This window comes from Anopheles moucheti, chromosome 3, assembly GCF_943734755.1.
Source record: "Anopheles moucheti chromosome 3, idAnoMoucSN_F20_07, whole genome shotgun sequence".
Taxonomy (NCBI): domain Eukaryota; kingdom Metazoa; phylum Arthropoda; class Insecta; order Diptera; family Culicidae; genus Anopheles; species Anopheles moucheti.
The window spans coordinates 26,189,769-26,210,526 of record NC_069141.1 but is presented as its reverse complement, the minus strand read 5'-3'; the positions used below and the strand labels follow the sequence as shown (position 1 = coordinate 26,210,526).

The 20,758-nt window shown below is 43.8% G+C and overlaps 2 protein-coding genes across 3 annotated transcripts in view; both read right to left on the bottom strand.

Annotated features, from left to right (window-relative positions):
* Positions 1-7,427, bottom strand: part of LOC128305246 (PRL-1 phosphatase) — a 31,728-nt gene extending 24,301 nt beyond the window's left edge. Inside the window, exons 1-2 of one of the 2 annotated variants that reach the window (XM_053042612.1) lie at positions 7,137-7,427; positions 6,042-6,558 (exon numbers count right to left, since the gene is read on the bottom strand). The gene's annotated coding sequence lies outside the window, so the exon portion shown is untranslated. The remainder of the gene's footprint in view (positions 1-6,041; positions 6,559-7,136) is intronic. The other variant, XM_053042614.1, reaches the window with a different exon arrangement.
* A 908-nt stretch (positions 7,428-8,335) lies between these two features.
* LOC128302030 (solute carrier organic anion transporter family member 5A1) lies at positions 8,336-17,162 on the bottom strand. The gene is made up of 13 exons (XM_053038743.1): positions 16,847-17,162; positions 16,415-16,631; positions 16,144-16,339; positions 15,890-16,050; positions 15,683-15,790; positions 15,410-15,510; positions 15,026-15,272; positions 14,165-14,707; positions 13,863-14,091; positions 13,601-13,789; positions 13,388-13,536; positions 13,166-13,319; positions 8,336-13,098 (listed from the first exon to the last, which is right to left on the bottom strand). Exons 1-13 carry the CDS (start codon positions 17,147-17,149, stop codon positions 11,820-11,822), a joined length of 3,876 nt encoding a protein of 1,291 aa, XP_052894703.1. The 5' UTR covers positions 17,150-17,162; the 3' UTR covers positions 8,336-11,819.
* Positions 17,163-20,758: the final 3,596 nt, after the last annotated feature.

Below are 20,758 nucleotides of genomic sequence, written 5' to 3'. Positions count from 1 at the left end.
CGGATGACGAACGAGTTCGTTCTGAGGTGAATTGGAAGATAATTTCGATGCATTTATGCAGTTGGTCTCTCACTCTGCCACGTTCTTTACATCATTCCCACGGTTTGCATTTCCACAAAAGTAGTTTAAGGTTTTTTTCTGTTTTTTTTTGCTTTGGTCATCCGTTTTGGGTAGCACCAGAACTGGCCGTGGAAAAAGGGGTCCACATTTTAACCAATACAATGGGACCGAACGAAAGTTCAATGCCCTCCACAAGAAAGCACGTGAACTTTTGGTAAAAATTGCACAATAACTGTTAATGTAGTTGTTAGCTCATTGTTGGCTTAATTGAAAATTATCTATACAAATTTAGATAAGCATTAAAATCACCATTTAGCAATGAGTATTTCACACGCATAACTCAAGGTTCATACATAATAAAAACAACTTCTGGAAATCATTCACGGGTCTGACAAACAAAATAAAATATGCAGTACGATGCACACAAAAGGGGATAACAACAACAAAAAAAAAGTGATACACATCGAGCGGAGATAGGCGGTTATTTAGCCCACACATGCGTGTCTCGTCCTGTACACTCACATTACTTCCCTTGGCCATTCTGCCTGCCTGCACTTTATGATGCTCGGGAAAATGGAGCAGAATACGCCGCGGACACACATCCGAAAAGGTGAATGACTTTTAGAGCAAGGCAAATAAAAAAGGGGAACGGAAAACGTTATGCTTCTCACTTTCCCGGTACATATCCCGGCTCCGTTTTAAGTCGACCGACGCCGGAGAGTGCATAAGTATCGCATTAATGCATTTTCATCTCAAGTGTGAGACTTTGTCTCTGGAACGATCAGCACAGTTAGGAGTTGTCTTTGTATTAAATAAAATGAAGCATTAGTTTGTATAACAATCGTAAAAAAGCTGTACGTTACAAAGGAATTATGTAACTCCCGCTTGGAAACTCAATCGGAACGGAAGTTCGCCCATGTGAAGGTGGTTCGATTGAATGTTGAAGAAGGTATGGTGGGTTTGCAAATTTTATCAATCAACAAACCGAAGAAGCGATAACTGAAACCCGCAACAAACAAAAAAAAACGCAACACATTATTCCCATTTGCTTCTCGGCGGGAAGCGTTGTGTTTTGCACGCATAACATGTTTGAGGCAGAATAAAAGGAGGGCAATAACCTGGTTCAAGGCCAGCAAACAGCTTGCCATTGCTCAGACCTCGCGTATATGCACCACACATTAAGCCAAAGATTCCCTCCTCGCCCAAAAGGGTTCGGGATTCGCTGCTTTGTGCGCATTTTAAGCAATCAAACAGGAAGGGGGTAAGCTTTATTGCGTTCTATACAAGATAATCTCTAACCGATTCGGGCGAGTTCTTTTAGGCTATGCAAAATAGCTAAGGCAAATCTGGGATTGACGTGCCGCCGCTATACACGAGGTTAGAAAATTGTAAAAGACGCGATCCCAAATGAATTTATAACACCACAAGTGGAATCCGTTTTGAAAGAAAGGGTTCTATTCATTGCGCCGAGTACATTGCTATAATGAAAAGAACTTCCGAAAACAAAATGGGCACCAGCTGAAAACAATCTGTCTGGAAAAGGGACAAATAAACCAACCGAAAATCCTGCTGGAATACAGTTTTGGGGGTAGGTTTTCAATACAGTTAATAACCATAAAAGACAACATCTCAAGATGTATTATTTTTCAAATTAATAATGGGTATTGAACTTAGAAGCTTAGAAGTACAGAGATGTAAAAATTCTAAAGCAAGTTCCCAGAAAACGTAAGAAAATATATCAATTTTACACGAATTTCACAAATTCTTGTACTGTACTTTGTGTATATGTCACCTCAAAAACAATCAATGTCCTTGCCAATGTGTAATTTTTCGCGGAACGCACTGTTGTCGATGGAACGCAACACGTCCAATCTGTTCGCCAATTGGAGTTTGCTGCTTATACTGGCGAAAAAAAGGGGCACCGACAGTTTGTCTGCGTACCATACATTCGGCCAGACATATTCGGCAGAAATTTAGAAGGGGGAATGTACTCCGAATTTTGAATTCGAAAGGCCTCACTCGGAGAAAAGCGTGGCCGCGTGAAAAGCGTGATAGGGGAGCATCAAATGACCTCCGAAACCGGAGCGTACGTACCTGGGAGGGGAGCGTGGGCCTTAGGGGAGAGGAAATTTTGTCTAGACGGATAAAAAATTGTGTAACCTTCACAGCAAAAAAAAAAAACGAACACAAACTCCCCGTCGATGAAAAGGAGAATAGAAAAGCCAAAAGGGAAGTCCGATGAGCAGGAGGAACGAACGCTGTAACAATGGCGGACAAAAAGGAACGTCGTGACATAAATAAAAGGCAGGGAAACTTATCCAACGGGAACACCGACAAAGGGATACGCTGTGTCTGGTTCGGTTCCGGTCGAGAAGAGGAATATTCGAACCAGAAAATTTTTCCCACAAGCACACGAAGAGACAGAGACGAGCATTAAAAAAAAAACATTATATAGATATAAAATAGAAAATAATTAATTGAGTATCGAACAAATGAAACTTAACTAAATACCACTAGGTTCCGTGAAAGAACTCATTTAAATTGCGCTATTATCTGCGAAATCAGCAAACAATAGAGTTATTTATGGTCACATTCTTTTACGAAACGAAACGCTATTCGTGTGCCCTTGCAATCATATTTTATGCTCGGACGAACGGCATGACCCGGACCCCAGGCCCCCCAGGCATCAAACGATAGATTGTTTATCCAATGTAAACAAACTCGTGACTTTCCCAACAAATGGCGAAGGAATGTAAGTAGCATTTTTGTAGCAGTTCGATGGCACGCCAAGCTGGAAACAACAGTGATAATAGTTTATCACTCCAGCGACTGTTGCACGGCACAGCAATAAATACAACTGCTTTAAAAAAAAAAACAACCATGCCGCAGTGTTACTCTGCCTTTGGGCAATCATTTTTAATTCCTTCAGCGCGAATAGTGTATCAAAAGAGGTTAAATATCAAATGTATTATAAATATGTCTGCTTTAATATTATTCTTCGCTTTCCTCTTTTCCACCTGAAATATAAGTCCGGCGGGGAAAACCGATATTTTTTCGAAAGCTATGCAATCAATCAATGCCTGCGGAATGGGAATCCAAAGTGGAGCTCGTTGAATAGCGGATACATAGCAACGAAACCACAATCCTCAACATGTCCTAGTGGCTTCTCCTCGTGGCAACTTTCATCCCCTGTGGCCGTACTGCAAACCAACCCCCTATCAACCATCAGAAAAGTGGATTTTCTCGTGTCGATTCTTAGGCAAAGAAGTGCCAACTACGACGAAGAAGGGAGATTATGTTGGAAATTCGACCTATCCGCAACGAAAAACCGGGACACCACACCACCGTCGATGGTGAGGGAAACATGGCAGTAAGAGTGGCAAGTGGCAGCATATTTCTGTTGCACAAATGTAGGACACGGTACGATAGTTTTGCACCTCCCAGTGCTCCAGCACCGGGGTAAACCGGGAGTTCCCAATCTGCCCCTTCTTTGCTTGATCTTGATCTCGGGGAAGAGTTTCGCATTTCTCTTCACGATGGAGACTCTTTGTTCTTGAAGTTGAGCGCTTTCTGTAAAGGAAGGTTTAACGTTTGCTAGTAGTGTAACAGATAACTAACGCTTTACGAAGGGAACTAGTTTCACTAGGAACAGGAAAAAGAGTTGATCACAGCGGCGTTAAGTAATACTTTATCAAAATGCTCAAATATTTATTGGAACTTGTTGCGAAGGTTCCAAAAAAAATAAATAAATATCGTTCATTGCCTTTTCACCGCTAAATGAGTTCCAAAAATACCTTCCAAAAATCATAAATATATCCCACAATCGACGAATTAGGTAAATTGGCTCTCGCGCGCAACGTTGCTACTCACGGCAACCCCCAAAAAAAAAAGAACTTTTTCAGGGCTTTCACCCCCATTCTAGCACGCCAAGAACGATCGATAATCCCAACCGGTTACGATTACTTCCCAGAACTTACGCCGCTCCGGGAAATTGATCCACTTTTTCCACCCTCGATTGACATATAATCAAATCTGACGCAATTTTCCCTCAGAAACGGAAACTTTTCCCATCACATTGAAACCGCCACAAAGCGTTGAACCACAGCGTCATACTGTCACATAGATTGTCACAACGTCCGTGTTTTGCAAAAGGATTATCCGCGCACGCAGTCGGAAAAAGCCCTCAACAAAAACTCCACGTAGAACATTTGGATTGCATTTCGCAGCTAACAATTGTTTCCGAACGGAACGTGTTCTGGCGCGTTGGCGAGAGGTAATGCCAATCCAAAAAAAGGTCCAGACGAAAACGAGACACACCCACAAAGCTCATTACAAATTTATTCAGTCTCCGACCAACCCAAAAGAATCCGAAAGACCACCAAGAGAACGAACGATTGTACCGCGTGGTGGTGTTGCTAACCGGCCTTGGTTTGATGGGGTTTGAAAATGTTTTTGTGCACAACGCCGCACGCAACAAGGATACGCGGTTGGCACTCATACAGGTGTGTAGTATAGAGTTTTGAAAAAAGCAATAGACCGTGCCGGTTTGGTGCGCGGTCTATTATAACAGGGCTATTCGATTCGTCAGCTTTGTGTGTTAATTTTTGCGAAATTTTAACAACAAATTAATGATCTTGCTTATAAATAATAATTATTGACATTAAATGTTAATATCAATAATAATTAAAATTTAATATTGATTTTAAAATAACGGAATTATTACGGATTCTGTTCCACTGATTTCATCTTTATACGAAAAACTATTCATACGATTTGTGTGTCTCACCGAAATAATAATCATGTTTCTAGAAGAATGAGGATTGGTTCTATCCCATCTCTTACTTGGGATCAGTAACTCTGTAAGTTCCTCAGGAATGAAACTTCCTGGTACTGCGTTAGAATCTTTGCTTTTCCTGACATTTTTTCCCGCACCTGAACGAATGGGTAAAGTCATAAAAAGGAGAGTTTCTATAATGGCACTGATCCAAACTGCTTCTTAACACTTCATATCAGGCCAAAGTATATTTTTGAACCCAAATACATATATTTTAACCCAAATTCTCCTTAAGAGAGATAAATTTGCTTGTTAAAAGGCATATTTTTTCGCGATATTTTTATCATGTAACTCGTTATAACAAAAACTCGTAAAAAAGAGCACTCGTTATGTGCGGGTTCAGCGTGAAGCGCCCTGTAGCAGTCTTGTGCAGGTCACATAATGGCTATAAGTGACATCTGAATTTAAAATCATTTTTTGTACTAATTCCCGTTTCCAATAGTCGTGTGAACTCCTCTATAGTCTTTTAGAATGAGCCTGTTCATTAAAGTTACATTAGAGTTGTAGTTTTCAATGCAATATATCCTTGAAATTTGCAGAACATGGAAACGGTTGGCCGTTATACAGCCAGTAGAGCAAACTATGTGACGGCGGCATGTGACCCCGCGTAAAGGCGCGGAATGAAATTAAAACCAATTCTCATGATTTTGAGCTCCGACACGAACACAAACACAACGTTCCCGCCACGTACGGGAACGGGCGCACAGTCGATTGCCATTGATTGTGGAAGTAAAAGAAGAAGGCAAATCAATCCACTCCCACCACTTCATTCCACTTCCCCTACCCACCTATTCCGACGACATTCCGTGGGTTTCGCTTATCACGGGTCCAGCGGCACTCTTCAAACTTAGCGTGTGCTTTAAAGTGTGCAAAATGTTCTTCAATGCCAATGAATGGAAGAAAACTGTTCGTAGGTTTTTAGGAACATTATCACAGCAATTGGACCAGAGTGTGATAGTTTTTTGGTAACAACGACTCGCACGATCTTTGATCAAAGCCAGCTATTAAGCGTCATTGCTATGTGCGTTACACACAATGTACTCCATCTTTTTTTTTGTTGGTTGCCCGGGAGATAAAAAAGGAACCCTAAAAAAATATGGACGATGAATTATGATGTAAATGGCATGGTTTTTGGGACGCTACTTACCACTAAAGCCATACACATTGAATTAGCGATTGCAACGGGATGGAACCGCGTGAGCTGATGTCGAAATACACCCGTGAATGTGGTGATCACTACTTGTGCTGTGGTGGCAAACGCCTACCAGGACTGCGAATATCCGGACGGGTTACGCACGGCGTTGGAGAGGCTCTGTCCCGTCCACTTTTCTTCCGCTGTTCCACAACAGAGGTGTGACGGGGGTTGTACGGGGGCGATACGCACTATAACGACACAATGGCCGACGAAAAACACTCCGCTAAATCACAAATTGCCACCACGGCCACCACGGCACACTCGACGACAGTAAAGTCGCCGCTTTAGCTGCGTTTTGCAATTTTCACCCGTCGCCTCACAAAACAGACACACTTTCACCTTAAAATTTACTGACTGCACCCACAAACGCGACCCAGACGAGATGGGCTTTTTTTCTATTTGGATTTTTTTTTCCACTTCCTCCTCGAAGGGTTAAACGCGTGAATATATGTCGCCGGACAAGGGTTGCCTAGAAACGAAGAAAAAAAGAATCGAAAATTTGCATAAATTTTCACGATGTTTGCCGTTTTCACACTAGCGAAAGGACCCGCAAAAATTAGTACTACGCTACACACCAGAACGAACCACACGAGAGCACGAGGATCACTTTACTGAAAGCAGCCAAGTTGTGTGGCTAGACGGTAACACAAAGGGCACAACGCATACACACGCACACACAGGACAACTCGACAACTTTACGCACACTAACGCAACGCTTTCAATTGAAACCTCTCGCCGTGTGTGATCGCTTCTGTCGCCTACTTGTGTATGATTTGATGGGTAGCTCGCTTTGGCACTGCTCCTTTTTCGGTGCTTCAAGATAGGAGCAACAAAAGAAACCTCGAACCGCAAAAAAAAAACGATAAATGGTGTCGCGTTCACACAGGCACACAGCTCACACACATTTATACACGCCCAAAATTGTCAATCCGCCACGATAGTCGACAATGGTGGACAATGATGGTATCGGAACTTTCTCCGTACGGTTCACTGTCGCAGTGCACTGGTCTGGCACTTTTTCCCTTGCGTTTGGAAATTATCACTCACGATTTCCTTATCTGCTGCTCTTCAACTGACCGAGGGTTGAGGAAAAACCCGTGTCTGGTCGGACGAAGTTTGCTGTCGTGAATACTATTCCAACACGAAAGTGTTGCCTCGTTGGCTGGTGCACCCGTGGACTTGGTGGATTTCGACCCTTCCAAACAGCGTTGGCTAATTCGTGAAGTTGGTTTGAAAATGCTGGCTATTTTCACCCCCTGTTTTCACAAATAAAACGCTTGGAAAAGCGAGAGCACAGTACACGAGATGACACACACCCTCCGATACGGAAAGAATTGGAACACGATTTTCTTTGCAGTCGCGACGCACGCACCCGAAGAGGAAAAACTTCTTCTGAGAGTGTGTTGAGCGATCGTTCGTATTACGCAGCATTGGAATCGGTGTGTTGGTACGGTTTTCCTGACCTGGCGTTGGTTGTCAGAAGGTTTATTTTACAGGGTCGATAGGCTAGAACAGCAGTCACTGGGTGTGTTGGTTTGTGTCTTAGATAAGGTGATAGAGGGCGCTTCTAAATAAGGGGTATTTAAAACAATAAAATCGATTGTTTCGTTACTACTGTAGCAACAAAATGGGTTTTCACTAACAATTTTCGTCTATACACATCTATTTAAGCTAACATTCGCTAACAAAATAAATATAAACCATCCAGAAACTCAACTTTCATTTCACTCACCGTTTAAATTCTGTGGCAGAAAACGATGACGCAACCAAATTTCCCAAACTCCAATCGCACACGCACACTCTCTCTTGATTTCCCATCAACCTAAAACGAAAAACAATATTAGAAGAAAATCTAGTTACGTCATTTAACGAAATTACGTCGTTTTGCTCCCTAGAGCTACTGCGCAATGTGCCACTCTGACGACAAAACGGCACGTGGAAAGCAGTGAAGAGCTTGTACCAATCGAAGCCGAATGGTTTTCCAAATGACGTCGCAAACGCAATCAATGCCACGTGATTTGTCCGCCCACATGGCAAAGCATGATATAAAGGTTTTTCCTATCGAAAAAAAAAATTGAAGTTGATTCCATCAACAGGTGGCACAAGGAGAATGTTTAACGATTTATTGCACTGAATTCATTGGATATTATTCTTTGTGTTATGCTATTGTCATTCTTATTTAAGTAATTTCAGACAAGTTGTAGAATGAAAATTCGCAAAAGAATGTAAAGGTCTTTTTTGTAAATTTGCAATATGTATTTCTAGTTTTTATGTACCATCTTATAAAATAAAAGAATAACTAAATTGCTGGGGAGGAGATTTTTTTCTGGTACCCGGTCTACGACAACCATCACGAACTATTCCACCATTTGAAATGCTGCACTGTTTGCCAAACCTTTAAACCGTTTTGATTGGGACCGATACGTTTGAAATGGACATCGCTGCAGCTAAAGCATGGCCAAAACATGTCCCCTTTAAATGTGATAATCCCGACGGAACGGTGATGCTAAAGAAGGATGATGTGCGTTTTTTTTATTACACAAAACCCAGAAAAGCTCTCGTCCAATAATTGACAACGTGGTTAATGCAACGGGGGTTTCGAGATTACAAACAAACGAACGCGAAAACGCTCAAGGATAGAGCATGGGTTTTATCGTTTTGTTGCTATGCTTGATGCAGGAGGTGTTTGTATTTACGTTTCTTCGCCCGGTACCAGGCGCTGGTACCAGCCTAAGGACACGGTTTGTGAAAGGGTTATTTCTTTAATTAATATTATTACTATTATATTCATTGCACGTACGCACAACAACTGCACTGTAAACGCATTTGCTTATTTGTTTGCTATTATCTGTTGTGTTTGTTTGTTACCTATAGGCTATGTGTTGCACGATATGTATGTTTTTGATGAGCAGCTGAATTCTCTAACGTACTGGGAGTCGGGTGTGTGTGTGTTTGTGGGATGAGGATGTTACACTACTCTTGTTGTTTATCTTACTTAATAAATCCTGGTACTTAACATACGGTACTTAACGTACGAGTGGGAACGAGCTTCTATTTAGCAGAGCAGGCGCACTATAGAGAAAGGAGAGCAGGGTTTGGCTGGAACTTCATGCTCATCATATCGACGGTAAAGAGTGTGCACAACGGCGCAACTACGATTAAAAACCAGACACATCACATACGTTACGGAAAACAGTTTCGTGACTATTGATCTTCCATTACAACAATAATTGATGGTAGGTTGGTTGGGTACCACCACACTAAATGCTATTCAAAATGGACCGAAACGAATGGGAATGAAAGAGCACGAACACCGGAACGAACGTTAATGAATCGGATACAAATTTGGTAAAGATTTCCCCCAAGAAAACCTATCCCAGCAATGGAGCGCTCTAAAGCAATAAAACTCACTAAACTGTGCGCCGCTCCCTTTCAAAAGGATGCGCCACCACGTTGCTAAGTAACGGTTAAATTCTCTCTAATATACGCGCTCCTATGCCTCTACGGATTGCTACCAAAAACCTACCAAAAAACGATGTACGTAGGGTGACGACATTTGAAACTTTTGTTTTTTGTTTTGTTAAATTGTCCTCTTTAAACGTATTATTTTTTTTACCATGCAATAAAACCTGGAACATTACACCCTTTCTTTGTTTTTCTGCGTTTGTTTCGTTTGTAACATTATTATTTTTAAGGAAAGAAAAGGCAAGATACACAAAACCCACGAGTCCTGTTTCGTTTTGCTACGGTTCTGGCTTTTGTTTTTTTTTTTGTTCTTGTTACGAATCAATTTTTACCCACAATTAACACTACATTTTAAATTTTCGATGATGATTCTACCGTAATTGAATGAAATATGCACAAGGACTGTTACCAAGTCAATGAAAAAGCATGCAACGGTTAACTATTTTCATCAAACTGCCCAAAACGATAAGCAAATAAGGGTGTTTCAATCATAATATTTTTTTTCTACATACTCAAAAACACTTAACAAAACCTAAATACGCAACTTGACTTGGGTCTCATCTCTAAAATCCAACCTTCTCTTTGTGTTCTGTATAGATTAGCTAATGTTCCACTCATTGCAATGTCCGGTATCGTGTCACAACCCACTCGCGTCTAAACTGTGTACCCCCACAGGCGATCGTCGTATCGTAACGCATTTTCTAATTAACTCTCACAGCTCCAATTAGTTAACCTGTGCCCAGTCGAAAGGCTCTAAAAATCGTTCTCTATTGCACCGCAAACACCACGGTCTAGGTAAAATTCTATTGCGTTCCTAAAATTCTAACGTGGTAAGGCAAACCAAACGATGTTACATTTGTGTTCTCTGTTTCCGGCAAACGAAGAGGATCAGTTTAAACAATGCTCGACAGCCCCTTACAGTAAAATATAGCGATAAACAAATGACGAAACATATTGATTCCACTTTTGGGAGTTGTTGATTGTTGGTGAGGATGTAGGATCTCTTTGTGTTGCTGTAGCATGTTTGTTTTTCTTCCTATTACGACTATAACTGCATTCATCTATGCTGGGCTTCCTCCTTCTGGACATTAAAATATCCTACCATTCCTCCGCTTTCCAAAACTCCTTTCCCTTCCATTGTACATTTCATTTCACTAAAATTTCTTATCGCATCATTCATTCCGCTACTGTCACCACTTCCACTTTCTTTTGCAACCTCTAACCACCGGCAACATTTTGCTAATAATTTGATATAAAAAATATGTTTGCTTTAGATTATTAACTGGTTTTCTTTTACCATCCTATACAGCTATATTCGACCCGAGATTTCTCAAAACTTGTCGCTGCCCATCATCACATGCTGTGCTGGACTCTCTTACACAACAACTCGCCCCTCTCTGTTCGTGTGAGAATCAATTGTAGTGTGTACATATCAATAGGATCTAGATTATATTGCTATTACATCTGCGTTACCTATACACTCAGTTCATCAGTCCCATGTTCCACTTGACCGGAAATGGTATGCTTTCCGGCAGAAAGCTCCCAGCAGTCCGTTTCATCCGCTTCCACAGTACGACTTCTTAAAAGCTAAATGCACACACAATCACTCTCACACGCACGCAACAAGTACACGCCAACGTCGTAATGCATTGCTTCGATCGGTTTGATCTCGGTTTCTTTAGGGACCGGCGTGTCTCTTTCCAAAAGCATGGAAACATAGAAATTGACAAGGGCATTACTATGGATTCGTTATCAACTTGGTTAGACTTGTTCAGTTTTTTCCTTCTGTAAACTCATAGTATTTGAGAATTCCTCACGATTCTGCGGAACATTGTACATGCTTATATCGCATTGATGTTGAAATGCTTTTAATGTTTGAACATCGTTATAGTTTGCAGCAAAGAACACGACCACAACGTCGGTACTATCAAGTTGTACAACCATCCACCATGGAATGGGGTTGAGGAGCAAATTCATAACCTCTCCTGACCTTTACACAGCTCTACTTACGGATTGAAACCATTGCTAGCATTGTTTTTTTTTCTGCAGGCTGTTCACCCTAGCATGTTACAATTCTAGGAGAACCATTCCGGTAGATTGCATCGTCTCATGGAGATTGTGTTACGATTCGGCTTAGAATGTAAGGTCCAACATTTGCTTTGGGGTTCATTTCCTATTTTAGTTAGAGACAAACATGCGCATAAATGCATCACCAGATTTCATAAAGCGTCGCCACCAGGGCCATTTAGGACATCTCAGCTCCGGCTAAACGTTTGCTGCCGAAGACGATGCGGAAGAGGCGGATGGTGATGACGGGGAGGAAGATGCAGACGGTGAAGAGCAGCAGGTCGGTTCCTCTTCTGGCAGCACGCTGTTTTTGTCCAGCAGTAGCTGCAAAGATTCCGGCTGTACGCTTCCTACGTCGGATGCGATCGTTGAAAGGCAGGAGGATACGACCGGTGCCAGTACGGATGTACTCCGACCAGCAAGACCCGTTGACTCGTGGCCCAAATCAACCGTTGGCAGTGTAGCGGTTGCCGAGGAAAGCTTGCGGGCGAGAGCATTCGTGCCGACGCCGATTGTGGCCGTTTCCGTACCACTGCACGGTTGGTATCCACCGTACTTCAGATCCTTCGAGTTGGTGCGTCGATGACGCAATATGCTATTCGAGTCTTCGATCAATGATTTAATGCCACCAAGAATGCCACTCGGTGCACTCGGTTCTACCGAACCGGCACCAACGAGCGTGCTTGGCGCGAGATTCAACAAGTTCATATCACGTGAATTCGTGCGCGAGTGACCCTTGCCGTACTTTGATTCAAGCTCCTCGTTGAGATCGCTGCTGTGCTTCATGTTGTTTAGCTTTGCGCTAGACACACCGCCACATCCCGGCACACCGATGTTGTTGTTCTTCAGCACTGCCACGTCATGCGAGAAGGAACTTTTCCGCGACGAGCCACCCCCGGTAATGGATGCCCCGGTGGAGCTGAGGAACTTGTTTGCAATGTCGTTATCCAGCCGAATTATGACATTATTTGGCAGGAAGGAGAACTCCTGCCCGTACGAGTAGTTGCGCGTGTGGCGCTTCTTTTTCGTTGGACCTGCGACGCCTGCACCACCACTGCAGCTGCTGCTGTAGCCCAGCTTTACGTGCTCCGAACCACTGCTCGAACCCGGCTTCAGATGGTTTAGAATGTACCGAATGTTGCTCGCACCACCCGACGCCAGCGAAGGGGGTTGTTGTTGTTGATCGCCTGCAGTATTATGGTGCTGCTGCAGCGCAATCCACCGTCCGAGATGACCCGATGAGGAGGAGGACGTTTGCTGCTGGTGCCGGTGCTGCTCGTTGTTGTAATCGTGCGAGTTGTTGCGCGTATGGTGGCGCATAAAACGCTTCAGCTTCCAATCGTGGAAGTCTACCTCCCGGTTTGTAGCTGAGTTACTGCGCTGGATTTTGATATCACAGGAATTGCTGCGGTAGTGTTTGCGAGCGGCCGACGCTGTCGGTGGCAAACGGTACGGTTGATGGACACCATCGTCGTACCTAAAACAACAAGACCATAAAATGAATAATTCGGCTTTGAAGTACACGACCACAGTATCACAGTTACCGGTATTCCAGCTGAATAGTTTTGGAATCATTTCGTTGATGGCGACTGGCGACCAAAATGCGCTTGTTGTTCTCGGCCAGTGCGTCTCCAGAAATACATTCACCATTGAACGGTACCGCAATGCTATCATCCAAAGTGCTCTTTTCCTCAAACACTGATAAAAGAACATGAAACACAATTTATCGGTAATACTCATCTACTTTTCCACAGGTCAAAACTTACACTTGTCTAAACTTATAATCGATCCAACTAATTCATTAGTCGACAGTGGATTCATCTTGTCCAAATTTTTCCGTCGTCTCACGAGCCACCAGTCAATGATGAAGATCACCAAGGCAATAATTTTAATTGACGCACATAATCCAACGTATCTGAGAAAAAGGAAATGAGATGTGACAAATCTATTCGCCAGAATAGATGGTAATATGAACTCACTTGTAGCGAAATTTTTCAATATCGTAGATCAAACACCGGCCACCCTTTTCGCCGCATGTTGATTTCCACAATAGACAGGAAGAATCAATCAAATTGCCAAACACGATCGGTGCCGGGATGTAGCCGAATAGTCGAAAGATGACAAACTGCATACCGAGCGCAAACGATCGTTCCTCTTCCGAGACGGATCTGTGGAATATAACGCGATCGATGATTACTAATTTGATTGTTTGATTTACTGCTTGTTTGGATCCAGCCATACCGCAAAACAATCATGAGTAAAGGCATTTGCGTTGACGCCACGACGAACGTCATGAAGAACAGCAGGATCAGAAATGGATAGATCGTACGACATGGTGTGTTACAAACACCCGCAGTTGCTACTGGCACTACCGTGACCTCGGCGAAAGCTTCATGTGCGTTCAGGGCTTGCGCTTGTGCTCCTTCGGCACCTCGATAAATGCTGTTATTAGTAACATTGGCTTGTACACCTGGACAGAAAATGCACAACAATTGCAAATAAATGTCTTCCATTAAGGTGTCACAATCAAACGGCATACTTACAGGCGCAGTTTGTGTAATTCGAGCTAGACGAAAACGCGGTACACCCGGCATGGCAGGGACTGAAATAGGTCAGCCCGTTGTTGCCGCAGACCGGCTCGACGTCGTACATGTGACACTCGCATCCAAAATTACACGCCGCCGTCAGATTCACCTGGAACGGTTCCACGTTGTGGGCTGAGCTGTTGTAGTACGGTATGGTTGTGCCGGCCATTTTCAAATTCTCACAACCAAGGAAGAACAACAATCCGTAGCAGGATAGACATATCAGGTTCGATATAAGCACAAACTGCACAGCACCCTTCGGCTTCAGTTGGAAGCGTTTCAGTATGCAGCCACCGATGAAGATACCGATACAGGCGCCCGGTACTGCGATCGATCCGGTAAAAACGCTCGCTTGGCTCTTGCCCAGACTGAACTGCGTCTCGAGATATTTGGGCAGGAACACCACGAAGCCGGACACAATCATTAGCTCCATGCAGGCGCCAAGACAGGTGACAATGTACACCGGGTTCGTTACCAGACGCCACATTGACTGGGGAATGTCTGCAATGATAAAATAAGGGGAAAATTAAAACAGTCATTGGTACATTGAAACCAGTTTTTGTTATACGAATAAAATGATATATTTAAAGCAACATTCGGGAGCCGCATTAAACTTAACGTCTAACTAACTAATTAGAATTCTACTCTGATACAATATTTGCCACTTAAAACAATCTCTTTATAAATATTATAAATCTAATGTTTACACCAATAGAATGTAAATGCGACGGATAAGTTTCCACGACGAAAAACAATTTGTACTAGAAGCGCAAAATATCAATACCATAAATCTACCTTCCGTATCGCGCTCAACCATACCTTTAATGTCCTTTCCATATCCGGTGTCCTCGCCCGTTTTGTTTGCTTGCGGAGCGTTATTGGCAGCATGTCCTGTTTGTTGTTGCGGCTGCTGCTGCTGCTGCTGCTGTTGCAGAGTTCCCGTTTGCTGCTGGGCCAGATTCGGCTGTGATCGGGGAAGGCTGCTAGAATTATTCGATGTTAATTGCTGCAGCTGGGGTAACCGCTGTTCGGCAATGCGTATTTTCTTCTTCTCGCGCGTTAGAACCTGCAACAGTTCGAAAAAGGGAGGCCACACATAAGTCGATGAATTATTGGCACCGGCAATAATGGCAATCCGAAAGTGGTATGTTTGGTCATTTCGGGTTCTTTAGGCTCAAAATTACTGCCAAATAATTCACCTACCTTCGGAAAGGAGAAAAACGGTACCGCCACTATGATGAGCAGGATGCCGCATACCAGGAAGCCACCCCACCACATGCCAACCCATCGGCGATCGTCAGGATCTGGGCAGGATACAAAAACAAGGCACGGCACCCAAAGGTACGAACAAAAGAAGAAAAAAACAAGACACAATTTATTAGCGACGTTCCAGCGAAATGTTTTCTCAGACGGTTCTTTTAATGCGCTTTGCACGCGTCTGCGGCCAGCGGAAATTGGCTCATCCAATTAACTTACCGATATTGATATCGCTACCGGAAAAGGAATCCATATGGAAGGACAGCAGATAAGCACCGAGCAGGAAGCCAAGAACTGGACCGAAGGCGGCCATACTGTACATGGCACCTGCGAAAGAACATAAAACCGTAACGAAATGGACGGCGAAAAAAAAAACAGATTACTTCTGCTGCGGGCGTGACACGGTCAATGCAGTGTGGCGCTTACCGATATACATCGATGAGCTTTCCTTCCGGACGTGATCATCGACGTACGTGGTGCCGAGCGTGAACAGTGGACTTCCGCCACCGCCGAGCAATATTTGCGCAATTACAAACAGTATCACAGGCCCGAAGGTTGACGATTTGCTTTTGAGACAATTGTCCCCTCTAAAAGAAAAACAAGAAAGAAAGCAAACGAAGATATTCATATCAGTCACTTTATTCTACGGTGACGCCTTGCTTTACGGTCGGTTCGCTTACCTTAAATTGTGAGACGTAAGGGGCGGATTGGATAGGCTATTCGAGAGCCTACCAAGCCCCATATCCTGCTCGCGTACCGACACCAATCGACAGATGTTGTCGGACGTTTTATTGTCAATCATAATGCCCGGGTTAGGCTCACCGGTAAAGTGTGGCACCATGAACACGAGCGAACCAATGCCCATGATGACGGCTCCTGTAAGTGGGGAAACGATTCAATTTAGTATACTTGTAGCTGAACGCTGTGGGAATTACAGTGCGCAATACGTACCGATACCGATCCAGACCGGGATGTGGCGCCGGCTGCCAAGGTAGCTTACGAAAATGACCGTGATAACGTTGCCAATTTCGTAGCTAGACGCAATCAATCCGGACAAACTGGACGGTATTTCAAACCGCTTCTCTATTGTCGTAATCACTGAGTTGATGTAGCCGGAACTAAGCGCCTGTTGTAAGGTTACTAGGATTGAAAGCAGCAGGACGAACACCTTTTGGAAAAGGAAAAACACCAACAAAAGAAAATTATTTGAGCAGGTCCTGTTAGATTCCGAATTGGCGGAATTCCAGTTCGCCTCTACTGTTTCTTGTCACATAATCCGGAATGGAGAAACTCACGCAGAATCGCTCTTAACGCGAATGTCCTTGCGCCTAGCAATTTTTCATCGAAATTGATTAAAATTTACCCCAATACTGCGAAACGTACCTTTATCCGGGCAAAGTGTTGTACCGCCGATGGTCGACAGTTTAAGATGCCGCAGTCTCGTGTGTAGTCGTCGTTGATCAGCAGCACGTTCGGTAGCGGCTTTTCCCGATCCATCATCACGCTGCTGGACGGCTGTCGGCTGTGGCACTTGATAACGGTGTCGGCAGTGGCCGTTGCCGAGGTTGTCGTGGTCGTGGCAGTGTTCACCGACATCGGCAATGACTCCGATTCGGTGTCCTGCGGAATGTCGGCGCTGCTGTCGTCGGTTTGCGCTTCCGAGTACAGACCGGTCATGGCGTACATGGATTCATTTCGCCTACGATGGAATAACAAGCGAATTTTACAAACAGCTTACTTTGATTTTAAAAAAAATCTAAGGCTTAAATACGTTTAATACAGCTCACTTTTAAGGCAAGTGGTATCACACAAAACTTCTCACTACATCCAACTCACCTATGCCCTTTGCGTTGGCCGGTGCCACCATCGACTGTTCCACCACCGGACGTTGTCATCTTCATCCAACTCGAACGCGTAATGGATCAGCGAAGAATGCAGCACCGAATCTTCCAAAACGACACAGAATGAATGGATAGTGGCACAGCTAGCCAGCAGGTTGCACCACCGGTTCAAGGGAAGCTGTTGCCGCTTCGTGCGCCCGTTCGATACAGCCAATGGTCGACAAGGGTTGCCGATTGCGCCGCTATCATGTCTTCTGCTTCGAGACGTATGTTTCTATGGCATAGAAACACACAACACTGCTGGTGCTATTGTGGCCGTACTTCCGTCCTATACGACATCGGGGTGAGTCTGTATGTAGTTAATTGTTTCCTGCAAAACGATTGCATAGATGTGAGAAAAAAGAGTTTCATTAATAAATATGGGCAGATATGGTATTAAATTGCAATTGCTCTTGAGATTGCTCAGTATTTAAAAATGAAAAAAGATCTCGATCTTTTGAATCGTCACATGGTTCAGAGTCCCACCCAAAATAAAATTCTAATCTAAATACTCTTCAGAACTGGTTCGTTCCACACCTTGGCACTGCATAAACGCCACTCGATTGTTGGAAAATGTAAAATCAAAACCGGTCTACATTAAACTGTCATCAGGGACACATGTTTGCGGTAAAGCATAAACGATAGCCCATCACAGCATGGGGCAATAGTACTCAGAACGTTCTTCTACACTGGACGTAACAACACAACAGCCCATCACCATTCGTTGGCCTGACTGACATCTCGGGGGATTTTTGGGTATCGCTCAATGAAACCAGGTTAACGACCATTTAATGAGCAATTTCGTGTAATCACATGTATTCCTGGATCTCTTAAACGAGCACCACCATGATACCCGCCATTACATGTTCTATCTCATCGTAACCATTATACATCTCGCCGGTTATATAAACAGAACCTTTGGAAAAATATGTTTCGTTTCCGCACCGTTCAATGCAGTACAGAGACATCCTGACTGACATTAATTTGGTATTGCATCGAGAAACGAGATGGACTAAACCGCGCACTGTCACAAATGATGATAAGTGACTTTCTCTCTCCACTAACGAATTCACCGATTGGTATCGTTGGTGCCAAAAAACAAACAAAAAACAACCGGTGAGGTGTTGATGCTAATAAGCGGTCACCGTTTGACCTAAATTCTGAGCTGATGAATTCACGCGTCCGGCCAACACAGTAGTAGTAGTGGTTGTTTTGTAAAAACAGACCTGCGCTGCCAACATATCCTACAACATCCGGTACATGGCAAATCCGCACATGTGCCACATATTGCCGAGAATTCCGCTACTGTATCACATCATCTCTTCTACGGAACCCACAGATTTCGGTGCTGTCAACGGTGGCCAATTTTGCGCAACAACACAGCTGCACAAGTGCACGATGGTGCACAACCGTGTTGGAGATCGTGGCCCATGTCCAATACCGTACCTACGGGGGGAGAGGATTACACCTGCCATGATGGATGCGGATGCGGAGTGCTGCTGCTGGGTGGGTGGTGCAGTATTGGCCACAAGCTAGAGCGCGAGATGATGGACTGATGATGGGCATATGGGTGAATCAAAGTGTTCGCAATTAATTACGGCGTATCGTGAAGTGCTATCGAAGTGCACTCACGCAAATGTCACCCTTATCGGACTGCCTGTACCGATCACCGATTGTAATGATTAATTGCACAGCCGAGCGCATTAGTTTGTCATGGGAACTCGTGTGGAAAAATAGGTATTAAAACAGGCGTTGGCCATTTTTTCTGTGTAATTCATATGCTAATTGATTTATTACTGTTTTATTTAACTGTACTGCAACACTAGAACTACCACACACGTTAAAAAACATTGAAGATCACTTTATGAAATATTTCAAGGATCTTAATACTTTAACGAGTTCGTACTATAGAACAGATAAGTTCAAATATGCAACAACTACAGTAGAATTGTTTAACTCCTCTAGAGATCTTCAACATCCATGAAAACAACGTCAATATCAAAAACATTACGGATCACTTCAGTAACTCAAATTAAACCTCGATAAAACTGTACCATTCAACCACGAAACTTACGTCTAGCGGAAAATTATCATCGATATCATCATTATACAAATTCTATCACCACCCCATAGAAGTAAAATAGCTCACAGCCCCGAACAACTTCCTGGCGTTGCTACATTTCCGATAATCCGAAAGTTAATCCGATTCCAATTTCCATCAGCGCGACTTGTAATGAGTCACAAAATGCTGGAGTATCGTTGCGAGCCATCGATGTAATGTACGTGACATGCCTTCCCGTATGCATCCCCCAACAAACAAGCACGGATCCTTCCCATTTCGCGCAGGTTAAAGGGACACGTACATTAACGAATCTCGTACCGGGCGGGAAAATATCTCAACCCACCCAAGCTACCATCATCTCCACCAGAAAAAGATGCGCCAAGGTTGGTGATGGGGTGGAGAAAAAAACAACAAATGCTCCACATAGAATTGGGGGGTGGCTTAGTGTGGAGTGTGTACTTCCCGGTGCCTGCCTGCCGCCACGCACGGTAACTTCCTCCGTTCGCGAGAGTTCAGTGACCTGACGGCTAAAAGAAAAACACCAATATCCGGAACCAGACAGACAGAACCGGGTCCGATGGAGGAGTAGAAGGCGGAAAGGAAGGGAGGGACACGAAGAAGCCGTGTGGGGGATGATGATTCTTTCATTTGATTGCATTCAGTGTGTGGTGTGGTGCATGAAGTTGGTCAACGAGCGTAAAAGGAAACCCATATAACGAACCTGACGTGGTGGCGTGCCGAGGAATGGAAACCGAGGAAACCTAATGTGCCCCATAGGTATTTTCGTCCCTAAAGTGGTATTCTCCATTCTATTCCCTGATGCGAACAGCGTATCCACAAAGCGAGAAGAAAAAGAGCCGTGGATACAAACACAGACCACTTCCGGGACTGGGGTGGAGGATAGTGCCAAATGCTAACTTCATCTTGTTCGGGGTCGTCAAGAAAACACTGCACCACGGAGACATTTGGCTGCAGTTTTGCAGTTGCTTGTTGGGGTGTAGTAGGGACAGAGGGGCCGCCATTTTTAGTACCTTTAGTTCCCATCAAAAGGGACTTTATGGTGTTGGGGCGTTGGGAACACAGCCAGCCAGCCAGTACGGGGGTGTCTTTAGAAAAAGGCTCAAATTTCAAACTAAATTAGAGTTTTGTTAATAAACGGTTTACAAATTACTTTAAAAAAAAGTGTCGTAAATTTGTTGGTTTGATAAGGTTTTTTGCTCCCAATTTCCACCAAGCCCAAGTTTTTTCAATTTATTTATTTCGTTCAGTACACAATTTACAACAGCACTGCTCCATTGATACACGGGCCCGAATTCCACTCACCAACACGGGGGGCCCAACACGAAATACTTT